The following is a 12,275-nucleotide window of genomic DNA, read 5'->3' as shown; positions in this document are numbered from 1 at the left end:
CAAGTATACAAATAACAAATGCTGGAGAAGGTGTGGGGAAGAGGGAATCCTTTGACACTGCTGATCAGAATGTAAATTGGTACAACCACTATGGAGAAGAGTATGGAGGCACCTCAGAAAACTAAAAATGTAATTACTATATGACCCAGCAATCCTTGGCATATATCCCAACAAAACTTTCATTCAAAAAGATACATGCACCCTTGTGTTTTTTTGCAGCATCATTCACAATAGCCAAGAAATGGAAACAACCTAGATGCCCATCAACAGATGAATGGATTAAGAAGATATGGTACATATATACAATGGAATACTACTCAGACACAAAAAGGAACAAAATAATGTCATTTGCAGCAAGATGGATGCAACTAGAGATTCTCATACTAAGTGAAATATGTCAGAAAGAGAAAGACAAATACCATATAGTATCACTTATATGTGGAATCTAAAATATGACACAGGTTTGGGATGGAAATGCTGTAAAATTTGGTTGTGATGATCACTATACAACTATAAATATAATTGAATAATTAAAAATGACATAAAATCAAAAATAAAATAAAATATGACACAAATGAACCTATCTACAAAACAGACTCACAGACATAGAGAACAGACTTGTGGTTGCCAAGGGGGAGGGGGAAGGACTGGGAGGGACTGGGAGTTTGGAGTTAATAGATGCAAACTGTGACACTTAGAATGGATAAGCAATGAGGGCCTACCATATAGCACAGGGAAATATATCTAATATCCTGGGATAGACCATGATGTAAAAAAGAAGGTATCTATCTATCTATCTATCTATCTATCTATCTATCTATCTATCTATCTATCTATCTATGACTGGGTCACTTTGCTGTACAGAAGAAATTGGCACAACATTATAAATCAAATATAATTTAATTTAAAATTATAATTGGCATATTAAAATGCTATGTGATTATAAACATTTGCTTTTAATTTATACTCCTGTGAGTGAAATTTTAGCTCTTAGACATACAATGCAAATCAAGGGGATTTCTTGTACTTTATTTGCAGAAGACATGGTATATTTCAGTGCTTTTTTGTCTCATCTTATTAGAAAAATATTTTTAAAGAGAGAAGAATATTTTTATTCCAAATTTTTCATTCAAAATAAGGGGACAGATATTTTGCTCTGTTCATGGATTTATCTCAAAATCTCCTTATTTCTCTAATATTCTTTTTCCTCATGCCCTTAATAGATGGATAAAGAAAGAAGTCTATGTTTTTGGCTTCAATGAAGAAGAGCTAACAACTGAGAAATATTGCTGAAGGCACTGTGGTGTATGGTCTTCAAGCATGAACACTTTATTTGTGAATTGCTTAAATCCAAAGTATGGCTACTTATCTGGGTGCCCCTACATTGTTTTGTTTATTCAAATGTTTCTTCTTTTTCAGAAGGTGTCCCCTCAACATGGAACCACAGAATCTTACACTTGTCTCAGAATTCTTCCTCCTGAGCCTCACAGAGGATCCACACCAACAGCCCCTTCTCTTTGGGCTCTTCCTGTCCATGTACCTGATGACCCTGCTTGGGAACCTGCTCATCATCCTGGCTGTCACCTCTGACTCCCACCTCCACACACCCATGTACTTTTTCCTCTCCAATTTGTCCTTGGCTGACATCAGTGTCAGCTCCACCACTGTCCCCAAGATGCTAGTGAACCTCAAAGCACACAGAAGATCTATCAGCTATGCAGGGTGCCTAGCTCAGGTGATTTTTTTTTCTCTTTTTGCTTCTTTGGAGAGTCTACTTCTGACAGTCATGGCCTATGACCGGTTGGTGGCCATCTGTCACCCCCTACACTATCTGGTCATCATGAACCCCCGCCTCTGTGGCTTGCTGGTCCTGGTGTCATTTTCCATAAGCCTTTTGGCCTCCCATCTGCAATACCTGATGATGTTACAGCTCACCTTCTGTGCTGATGTGGAAATCCCTCATTTCTTTTGTGAACTTTCTCAGCTCCTCAGTCTTGCCTGTTCTGACACCTCCATCAATATTATATTAATGTATTTCCTTGGTGCCATCTTGACTGGAGTTCCACTCTCAGGGATTCTTTACTCTTATACTCGAATTCCTTCCTCCATTCTGAGAGTCTCATCATCAGGAGGGAGGTACAAAGCCTTCTCCCCCTGTGGCTCTCACCTGTCAGTTGTTTGCTTGTTTTATGGAGCAGCCCTTGGTGTGTACCTCAGTTCAGCTGTCTCATCTTCCTCCAGGAAGGGTGCAGTGGTCTCCATGATGTACACTGTGGTCACACCTATGCTGAATCCCTTCATCTACAGCCTAAGGAACAAGGACATCAAGCACGTCCTGTGGAGGATTATCAGCAGAGTAGGCTAATCTCAACACATGAACCATTTTGGGAGTTCATATGATTGGAAAAGGCAAGAGTTCCCATTGTGGCTCAGTGGTAATGAACCTGACTAGTATACCTAAGGATGTGGGTTTGATCCCCGGCCTTGCTCAGTGGGTTAAAGATTCAACAATTCCATGAGCTGCGATGTAGTTCACAGACTCGGCTCGGACCTGACATTGCTGTGGCTGTGGTGTAGACCAGCAACTGCAGCTCCAGTTCAACTGCTAGCCTGGGAACTTCCCTATGCCACATGTGTAGCCCTAAAAAAGAAAAAAGAAAAGACTAGGAAAGTAGTAAAATCAAATATATGCAACAAGAAATTCTTAATCTGTAGTCACATGCTGTATATGTACCTATTGGGCCTCTGCTTTCTGTTTACACAATGCTTTCCACTTATAATAGCTTTAATGGAATTGGGAAATTATTCTGGTCTCCTCATTTAAGTCAGGATTTTGCATAACACATCACTATACCTTCTCCATTTCTTTATGTATTTTCCAAGACACTGTGTCATAGGCAGTCTTGTTTTTATCATTGCAAAATAATCATAGCTCTCTTTTGTTATTTATTGTTTCTATACTTTTCCTAATTTTTTTCTATTTGATTTTTCTGTTTACATTAAGGTCAAGACATATTTCTGTTCCTTAATGATCTTGGACATATTTTTGAGCAAGTAGGATGAGTAATTTCTGTCTAAACCAGGATACTGTGAAGTTGAAGAGGGACACTACTAATATTGAGTTTTCAACCAGGACTTTCCTGGAAAAACTGGGATATATTCTTCCCAAGGAATAGATGGAAGGGTACCTACCAAAACAAAGTTGATTTCCAATATTTAGGGTAATTCTCCTTCCCACTCTATCTTCTCCCCAATCATATTACATAATCATACACAAAGGGACATATATTGAATGATTCCATTTATATGAGGTACCTAAGGTGTTAAAACTCATAGATACCGAGAGTAGAGTGGTACTGGCCAGCTTTGGGAGGAGGAATATGCATTTAATGTTTAATGCGGACAGAGTTTCACTTGGGGGAGGTGAAATAGTACTGGAGGTGGATGGTGATGATGGATGAAAAACAATATGTGGCCCTAAAAGAACAGGGGGAATAAATGAAGGTAATTAAGGCAACTGAACTGTACATTTACAAATGGTTAAGATGGTAAATTTTATGTTGTTACTTTATCATGATAAAAAAATTATCTCTTGTAGGAATGAGAGACATATTGCTTCAGATGTTTGATGTTACTCAATCCTCAGTCATCAACTACCAAGCACCACCAGGCTGTGCACATAGGATGACTCTATGATGTGGGGGTATAAGCATTTGACTCCTTTGCCCCAATTCCATCCAACTCTTAGGGATCATCCTAGGTCCAGAGCTCCCAGCTGGTTTTCAGAGGCCTTTGATGGGCTTCAATTTGGCCTGATTTTTCCACTGCACTGCCCTTCCTTGCTACAAAGAGTTTGCCACAACACAGAGTCTGAGGGAACAGTCTTCACAGGACTCCCCTCATTTCAGACACCAACCACAATTTCAGGGGCTCCCAGGGCCACCCTATCTTCAGGCCATTTGGATACAAATTCAGGGGCTCATTCACATTCAGCAGTTCTCTAGGATAATTCAAACTGTGGGAATTCCCTAAGTTTTAATAATACAATAGAATGACTCACAGAACTTAAGAAAGTTCTATACTTAGAATTATAGCTTTATTATGGCAAAAGAAAGTAGATCAGACAAAGGAAGACACACAGAGGGCAAGATCTGGAAAGTCCCATAGATGAAGTTTTTTTGTTTTCCTCTCTCCATGGAGTTCAGACTCATTACCTCCTCCTGGCAACAATGTGTAACAATATTCAAAAAAGTTTTGCCAGCTAGATAGCTCACCTGAGCTACAGTGTCTAGAATATGTATGGAAGCTTCAGTCCATAAACATGATCAGTTGCATTATTGCCCATATGGTTGAACTCAATTTCCAGCTTCCCTCTCCAGAGATGGGGTTGATGTCACTTTGCCTAAAGCTCTAATTCTTTAACAGTTCATCTTTTGGGGGCACAGTTATTCCCATCCTGAGTCATCTCATTAGCATAAACTATCAGGTATGGTCCACAAAGCCTACTGTGAATAAACCATCACTCCTTTCACTGAGGCAATTTCAAGGGGTTAAAGGTTATCTCCCAGAGGCTGGGACAGAGACTGTATTTCTTTTTAGGTGAGGCCAAATTCCTTACTACACCACTGCCCTTCCACAAATGTTGTATCTAGGTAGCACTGTCTGATAAACATTTTGTACCCTAATCACTGTCTCAGTGTTTTTCAAAAGGAACTCAATTTATGACAGCTTTTACTAGTAAAATTAATTTGAAATCCTAAGCACTCCTTGCTTCCCCCTCCCTGATTGTGTTGCATATCTGACCAGGGCTCTCTAATCCTTCAGTTCATTAGATTTTTGAAGACACTGAATATGGGGATGACCTCAGTGGGGTTTTTGTTTTGTTTTTTGGGTATTTTGGGGTCTTTTTATGGCTGCACCTGTGGGGCATATGGAGATTCCCAGGCTAAGGTTTGAATCAGAGCTGAAGCTGCCAGCTTACATCACAGCCACAGAAATGCTGTAAACTATACCACAGCTCATGGCAACAACAGATCCTTAACCCACTGAGTGAGGCCAGGGATCGAACCTGCATCATCACAGATGCTAGTCAGATTTGTTTCCACTGAGCCATAATGGGAACTCTGACCTCAGTATTTAACCGTGAGAATATGTCTGCCCTTATGGGAAGAGGATATTTCTGAAGAATTGAGGAACATACTGAGGCTTGTTCAGTAGAACAAAGTGACAGATGACACCAACTTGTGGAATGTACTTTACCTTCATGCTTACAGACATACTACTTAACTCTTGTTTCCACTGTCAAAATTCCCTAGCATACTCCTGGGAGAGACCATGATGGAAGATAACTTAAGAAAGGGAATGTATGTATATATATGACCGGGTCACTGTGCTATGCGGCAGACATTGGCACAACATTGTAAATCAATCCGCCTGTTTAGACATATTGGCTTTCTTGATGTTGTTTCCAGCCCCCAGACCAACACATTTATTTCTCTCTATCTAGAATTTTCTTCCATTTCCAACTCAATTTTTTATTTAAATATCAGCACTTAAATACGCCTTCCTTGGCCTCCCATCTAAACTCTCCATCAAGTTAGTGTCTATTCCTCTTTTACTAGTATTACTGTCTAAGCGATCTCACATATTTTAAATGTTATGAGGGACAATCTTTGCTCGAGGTGCTTCAGCTATTCTTTTCCAGGTTAAACTGATGCATCAAGAAAATGAGCTTTGCTCCTCTCACAGTCTGGTCTTTTGCGAGATGTGATATTATTGACTTAAAAAGGCAAGACAACAGTCAATGTCATCGCCAAAACAATACTTGGTAGAACGTTGTTATGAAATCTAGAAAGTTGTTTATTGTACCAAAGAAAAATTTCATCATAATCCAACAGGTAAGGAAGGCTTTATCCAAAATTCTAGCAGTCAGAGTCATGACTATTGCAACAATGGAGAGAGATTGAACTCATTTCCACTGAATCCAAAGATGAGATGATGTTGTTCTTCTTTTTATAGCTGAATAAAAGTTTTGGGGCATATAGAAGTTCCCCAGGCTAGGGGTCAAATGGAAGCTGCACCTGCAGCCTATGCCACAGTTTACAGCAATGCCAGGTCCTTAACCCACTGAGCAAGGCCAAGGATAATACCTGTATCCTCACAGAGACATCAGGTCTTTAACATTCTGAACCACAACAGAAACTCCAAAGATGAGAGGATTTTTAAGCTGGGGCTAGCTATTAGAAAAGCACTGGGAGATATTATGGGAGGGAGGTTGGTTTATATGATTAGTCTGTTTGTGTTTGCTAATTGCTGCCTATTGAATTTAGGCTCCTATTATCCACAGAAGCTAGGAGATATGTGTATCTCTTGATGATTATATTTCAAAGCTATAATTTTAAGAAAATCACTCCTGGTTTGTAGAAAGGATAAGAAGCATTGTTCCAACTTTGTAATTTTTGTATTTTTGAGTATGGTCTGGTCAGCTAACCTCCACATTAAAGCATAAGTTTTAATTAATGTTTATGAGAAACTTGAGTTCTAGACTCAAACGGCAGCATTGGGAGTGGGAGGCAAGGCAACAAATCTGGAATGTAACTGGGATCCAGGGTCCACAGGGATCTGTGGTGGTGGTAGCAGATGATAGATGAGCTGACCTCAAGAGCATTGGTTATACTACTCAGCCATAAAAAAAGAACTAAATACGCAACAACATGGATGAAACTAGAGATTCTCATACTAAGTGAAGTAAATCAGAAAGAGAAAGACAAATACCACATGATATCATTTATTTGTGCAATCTAAAATTTGGCAAGAATGAACCTATCTACAAAACAGAAACAAACTCACATACATAGAAAACAGATTTGTGGTTGTCAAGGGGGAGGGGGACAATTGGGATGGACTGGGAGTTTGGGTTAGTAGATGCAAACTATTATATTTAGAATGGATAACCAATGAGGTCCTGCTGTATAGCACAGGGAACAATATCCAATCACTTGTGATGGAATATGGTGGAAGATAATATGAGAAAAAGAATGTAGATATGCAATACTGGGTCACTTTGCTGCACAGCAGAAAATAACAGCATATTGTAAATTGACTGTAATAAAATTTATTAATAAAATAAAGTAAAAATAAAACCAAACTATGAAAACAATTGTCTTTCAGTTAGTGGAAATTTTCCACAGATTTTTTTTAAAAGAGCATTGCTTAATTTATATAACCAAAAATATCAAGGACAAGTCAGCAAAAGTCAGAATTGGTGCCCACAATGATTTTTTCCCAGTTTGTAGAAACAAGCCTGGCTTCATGCTCAAAAGGAATTCCTTTCATACTTAAAGGAATTAAAGGGGAGGCAGGCTCCCCTTTTGGAAGCCCATTATTGTTCTTCAAAATGGTTAGATCTCTTGAGAACAATAATTGGTGCTAAGTTGATTCCATCAGATGCCAACCCTGGAGGAGGCAGGGATTCTTCATTACCAAGATGAATATCTATGTATTTATTTATATATTTTTTCTACTGTAGCGTGGTGACCCAGTTACACTTACATGTGTACATTCTTTTTTCTCACATTATCAAGCTCTGTCATAAGTGACTAGACAGAATTCCCAGTGCTACACAGCAGGATCCCATTGCTAATCCATCCTGAATGCAACATTCTGCATTTATTTACTTCAAGTTCCCAATTCCTCCCACTCACTCCCTTTCCCCCTTGGCAACCACAAGTCTATTCTCCAAGTCCATGATTTTCTTTCTGTGGAAAGGTTCATTTGTGCCTTTATGGAACAGATATAAGTGATATCATATGGTATTTGTCTTTCTCTTTCTGACTTACTTCACTCAGGATGAGTCTCTAGTTCCATCCATGTTGCTGCAAAAGGCATTATTTTGTTCTTTTTATGGCTGAGTAGTAGTCCATTGTGTATATATACCACGTCTTCCTGATCCAATCATCTGTCAGTGGACAACTGGGTTGATTCCATGTCTTGGCTATTGTGAATAGTGCTGCAATGAACATGCAAGTGCATGTGTCTTTTTAAAGGAAAGTCTTGTCCAGATATATGCCCAAGAGTGGAATTGCTGGGTCATATGATAGTTCTATGTATAGTTTTCTAAGGTACCTCCATACTGTTCTCCATAGTGGTTGTACCAGCTTACTTTCCAACCAACAGTGCAGGAGGGTCTCCTTTTCTCCAAACTCCTCCAGCATTTGCTATTCATGGACTTATTAATGATGGCCATTCTGACTGGTGCGAGGTGGTATCTTGTGGTAGTTTTGATTTGCATTTCTCTAATAATCAGTGATGTTGAGCATTGTTTCAAGTGCTTTGTTGTCCATCTGTCTATCTTCCTTGTTGAAATGTCTATTCAGGTCTTTTCCCCATTTTTCCATTGGGTTGTTAGCTTTTTTGCTGTTGAATTGTATAAGTTATTTGTATATTTTAGTGATTGGACCCTTTTCAATTGTATCATTTGAAACTATTTTCTCCCATTCTGTAAGTTGTCTTTTTTGTTTCCTTTTCTGTGAAAAACCTTGTCAGTTTGATTAGGTCCCATTGGTTTATTTTTGCTTTTATTTCTGTTACTTTGGGAGACTGACCTGAGAAAGCATTTGTAAGGTTGATGTCAGAGAATGTTTTGCCTATGTTTTCTTCCAGGAGTTTGATGGTGTCTTGTCTTATATTTAGGTCTTTTAGCCATTTTGAGTTTATTCTAGTTTCATTGATTTGCATGCAGCTGTCTAGGTTTCCCAGCAATTCTTGCTGTAAAGACTGTCTTTTTCCCATTTTATGTTCTTGCCTCTTTTGTCAAAGATTAATTGACCAAAGGTGTCTGAGTTTACTTCTGTGTTCTCTATATAATCTGTGTATTTATGTTTGCCTTTCCTGCCTGCAGTGCCTGGGCAAACACCACCATCCAAAGACCTCACACAACATTCAATTTTTTATGGTGAAGAAGATATGAAAATAAACATTTATCAAGACATTCAGGAGTTCCTTGTTACTTGGAGGGTTAAGAATCCAGAGTTGTTACTGTATCCATACCTGGCCCAGGAAATTCTGCATGTTGTGGGCATGGTCAAAAAAAAATGAGACATCCAATATTCCTAACATATTCTGCATCACCTGAAGCTGGTCAGCATCACACACCTAGTGAGCGGCAATTCTATGGTTCCATTCCTACTCTCCTGATTTGTAATCCAGCACTCTGTCCTGGCACCAGACTTGACGATATATCCCCATTCAGCCAGATTTCATCACCATCCATACTCTTTTGTTTCCACCTGGATAAATTCACCTGTAAAATTAGGCAACTAGACCTAATGACTCATTAGCACCTGATCAATTCTAATATTCTGGGGCTTGTCATTTTTCTGTCTCCAGTGATACATTTTCATAGCTTATCTAGAAATGTACTAAACATATGGAGGAAAGTTCAACCTCACTAATAACCAAATAAATAACTTACCCATCAGTGTATTTTTTGTTTTGACATATAATCTGATAAACTCTGAGATCTAGGATTTAAGCTCTATGAGGGCAAAGATTCTTGTCTTTTTTTCCCTTTTTCCTTGTGCTATTCCAGATACTTACAACATCCTGGCACACCAATGATGCTCGGTAAGGACTGTCAAATAAATATATTTGTTAAGAACTAGAAAATATTAGTACTGATAAAAGGCAGTATTTCTTTTTTTTTCTTTTTACAGCTGTACCTGCAGCATATAGAAGTTCCCATGGCAACTGAGGCCTATGCCACACTCACAGGAACTCGGGATCCAAGACACATCTAGGACCCAGTTGCAGCTAGTGGCAAAGCCAGATCCTTAACCCAGTGAGTGAGGCCAGGGTTCAAACCCACATCCTCACAGAGGCTATTTGGGTTCTTAACTCACTGAGCCACCATGGGAACTCCAATATACTATTTCATAATTCTTATTCAACAGTGATGAGCATGTATTTTAAGTGGCTGGTTATCAACTCGCAGGACTGGAAATACAAACTGAGGTGCAGTAATGAATAAGTAAAAGGAAGGGATGTGGAGAGTATAACTAAGGGTAATCATGTAATCATCATAATAGGTTAAGACAAAGTCCCCCCAAGGCCAAATTCTGACCAAAGCAACTTATGGAGGATGGGTGAGACACAAAACTCAATGTGACTAAGAGGCACAATTTCTTTAGCTAACTTCTGCTACCACGTTTGGCTCAAAACCCCTGGACCGGTGTTCCCATCACTGAACGCAGGGTATTCTCCCAAGAAGTTTTTGTAGAGCCCTCTTGATGTCCCTGTTCCGCAGGCTGTAGATGAAGGGGTTCAGCATTGGGGTGACCACAGTGTACATGACCGAAGCAACCATACCTCTCCAGGAAGATGACTCAGAGCTGAGATACACACCAAGACCTGTCCCATAGAACAAAGAAACCACGGACAGGTGAGACGCACAGGTAGAAAATGCCTTGTATTTCCCATGAGCTGATGGGATTCTCAGAATTGAGAAGACAATTCGGGTATAGGAGCAAAGGATCCCTGAGAAGGGAACAATGCCAAGAAAGCCAGTCACCAGATATAACAGGATGTAATTGACTAGTGTGTCCGAGCAGGCAAGTGTGAGGGCCTGAGCAAGTTCACAGTAAAAGTCTGGAATTTCCCAGTTGGAACAGAAGGACAGCCGCAACATCAGCAGACTCTGGATCAGGGAATATGACACACTGATGAACCAGGACACAAGAACCAGCAGACCACAGAGACGGGGGTTCATGATGACCATGTAGTGCAGGGGGTGACAGATGGCCACAAACCGGTCATAGGCCATCAAAGTGAGGAGAAAAGTATCCATAACTCCAAAAACCATGAAAAAATACATCTGCGTGATGCAGCCCACATAGCTGATGGCTTTTCTCTGTGTCTGAATGTTCACCAGCATCTTTGGGATGGTGGTGGAAGTGAAACAGATGTCAGCCAAGGACAGATTGGAGAGGAAGAAGTACATGGGGGTGTGGAGATGGGGGTCTGAGCTGATGGCCAGGATAATGAGCAGGTTCCCAACCACGGTGACCACAAACATGGACAGAAAGAGCCCAAATAAGATGGGTTGCTGCTCTGAGTCTTGAGACAGTCCCAGGAGTAAAAATTCTAAAACACTTGTTTGATTTCCTGATTCCATGTTGCTGATACATCAGCTGGATGGCTGAGGAAGGGAAAGAACATGAAATCACCACTGGACAGACCCTAGAGTCTCTATTCCTTTAATTAGAGTGGGAAGGAATGGGAGTTTGGGGTTAGTAGATACAAACTATTAGGTTTAGAATGGATAAGCAATGTGGTCCTACTGTACAGCACAGAAAACTATGTCCAATCTCTTGGGATAGAACATGATGGAAGATAATATGAGAAAAAATGTGTGTAGATACATACACACACACATATATATGTGGGATGGGTATATATATATATATATATATATATATATATATATATAGAGAGAGAGAGAGAGAGAGAGAGAATCAATTTGCTATACAGCAGAAATTGGCACAACATTGTAAATCAACCATACTTTAATTTAAAAATAAAATACATTTTATGGGAGTATAGTTGACTTAGAAAGCTGTGTTAATTTCTGTTGTACAGCAAAGTAAATCAGTTATATGTACACATATGTCCTTTCCTGTTCAGATTCTTTTCCCATATAGGTTCTTACACAGTATCAAGTAGATTTCCCTGTGCTATACATTAGGTCCTTGATACCAATCTATTTCTTGATCTTATTGTATATGTCAATTCCAACCCCCTCTACTTTTTTTCATTTCTTGAAAGTTTGGGTATCAAAGCCTTAACATGACAAAATTTAGGCACCCCACATTCTGTTACTTGTGATATGCAGCATTTCATAATGACATTTCAACCACTGTCCCTTGGCCTCTGGGACACTCATCCATCTTCTTTATCTCTGGCTTAGAATCAACAAATCTAATAAGTTTAGAGCAACTTGGGATCTTAGAGATAAAATGGTTCATACGCACCGTGACACAATTAAAATAGTGAGACAATGAAAAAAATCAAAGAAAAAATGATGGACATGAGGGAGAGAAATTATTGAGAATCCGTATTTTTTTGATGGACATAGCAGGAAGTCTGGATCATGTAGGATTTGTTTTTAGGTTCTCAGAATTCAAATCCACTGCAATAATTACTTCTTCAAGAAGTCCCACCTGGGGTTGTGGTGTTGCAGGGTTGCAGAAGCAGCTAAAGTATTATTCAAATGGGTAATG

At 39.4% G+C, this 12,275-nt stretch overlaps 2 protein-coding genes across 2 annotated transcripts; one reads left to right on the top strand and one right to left on the bottom strand.

The window, feature by feature from the left end:
- The first annotated feature begins 1,435 nt into the window (after positions 1 to 1,435).
- LOC125119211 (olfactory receptor 18-like) lies at positions 1,436 to 2,365 on the top strand. The gene has a single exon (XM_047766072.1). It carries the CDS (start codon positions 1,436 to 1,438, stop codon positions 2,363 to 2,365), a length of 930 nt encoding a protein of 309 aa, XP_047622028.1.
- Positions 2,366 to 10,237: 7,872 nt separating this feature from the next.
- Positions 10,238 to 11,170, bottom strand: LOC125119192 (olfactory receptor 7C1-like). Its single transcript, XM_047766054.1, has one exon. It carries the CDS (start codon positions 11,168 to 11,170, stop codon positions 10,238 to 10,240), a length of 933 nt encoding a protein of 310 aa, XP_047622010.1.
- Positions 11,171 to 12,275: the final 1,105 nt, after the last annotated feature.

Source organism: Phacochoerus africanus, unplaced genomic scaffold, assembly GCF_016906955.1.
Source record: "Phacochoerus africanus isolate WHEZ1 unplaced genomic scaffold, ROS_Pafr_v1 Scaffold_18, whole genome shotgun sequence".
NCBI lineage: Eukaryota > Metazoa > Chordata > Mammalia > Artiodactyla > Suidae > Phacochoerus > Phacochoerus africanus.
Note: the sequence above shows the minus strand (reverse complement) of the source record. Positions and strands in the feature narration are given on the sequence as shown.

Bases quoted from the DNA above. Each gene is read 5' to 3' on its own strand.
- LOC125119211 (XM_047766072.1), top strand. From the start codon at position 1,436: ATGGAACCACAGAATCTTACACTTGTCTCAGAATTCTTCCTCCTGAGC.
- LOC125119192 (XM_047766054.1), bottom strand. From the start codon at position 11,170: ATGGAATCAGGAAATCAAACAAGTGTTTTAGAATTTTTACTCCTGGGA.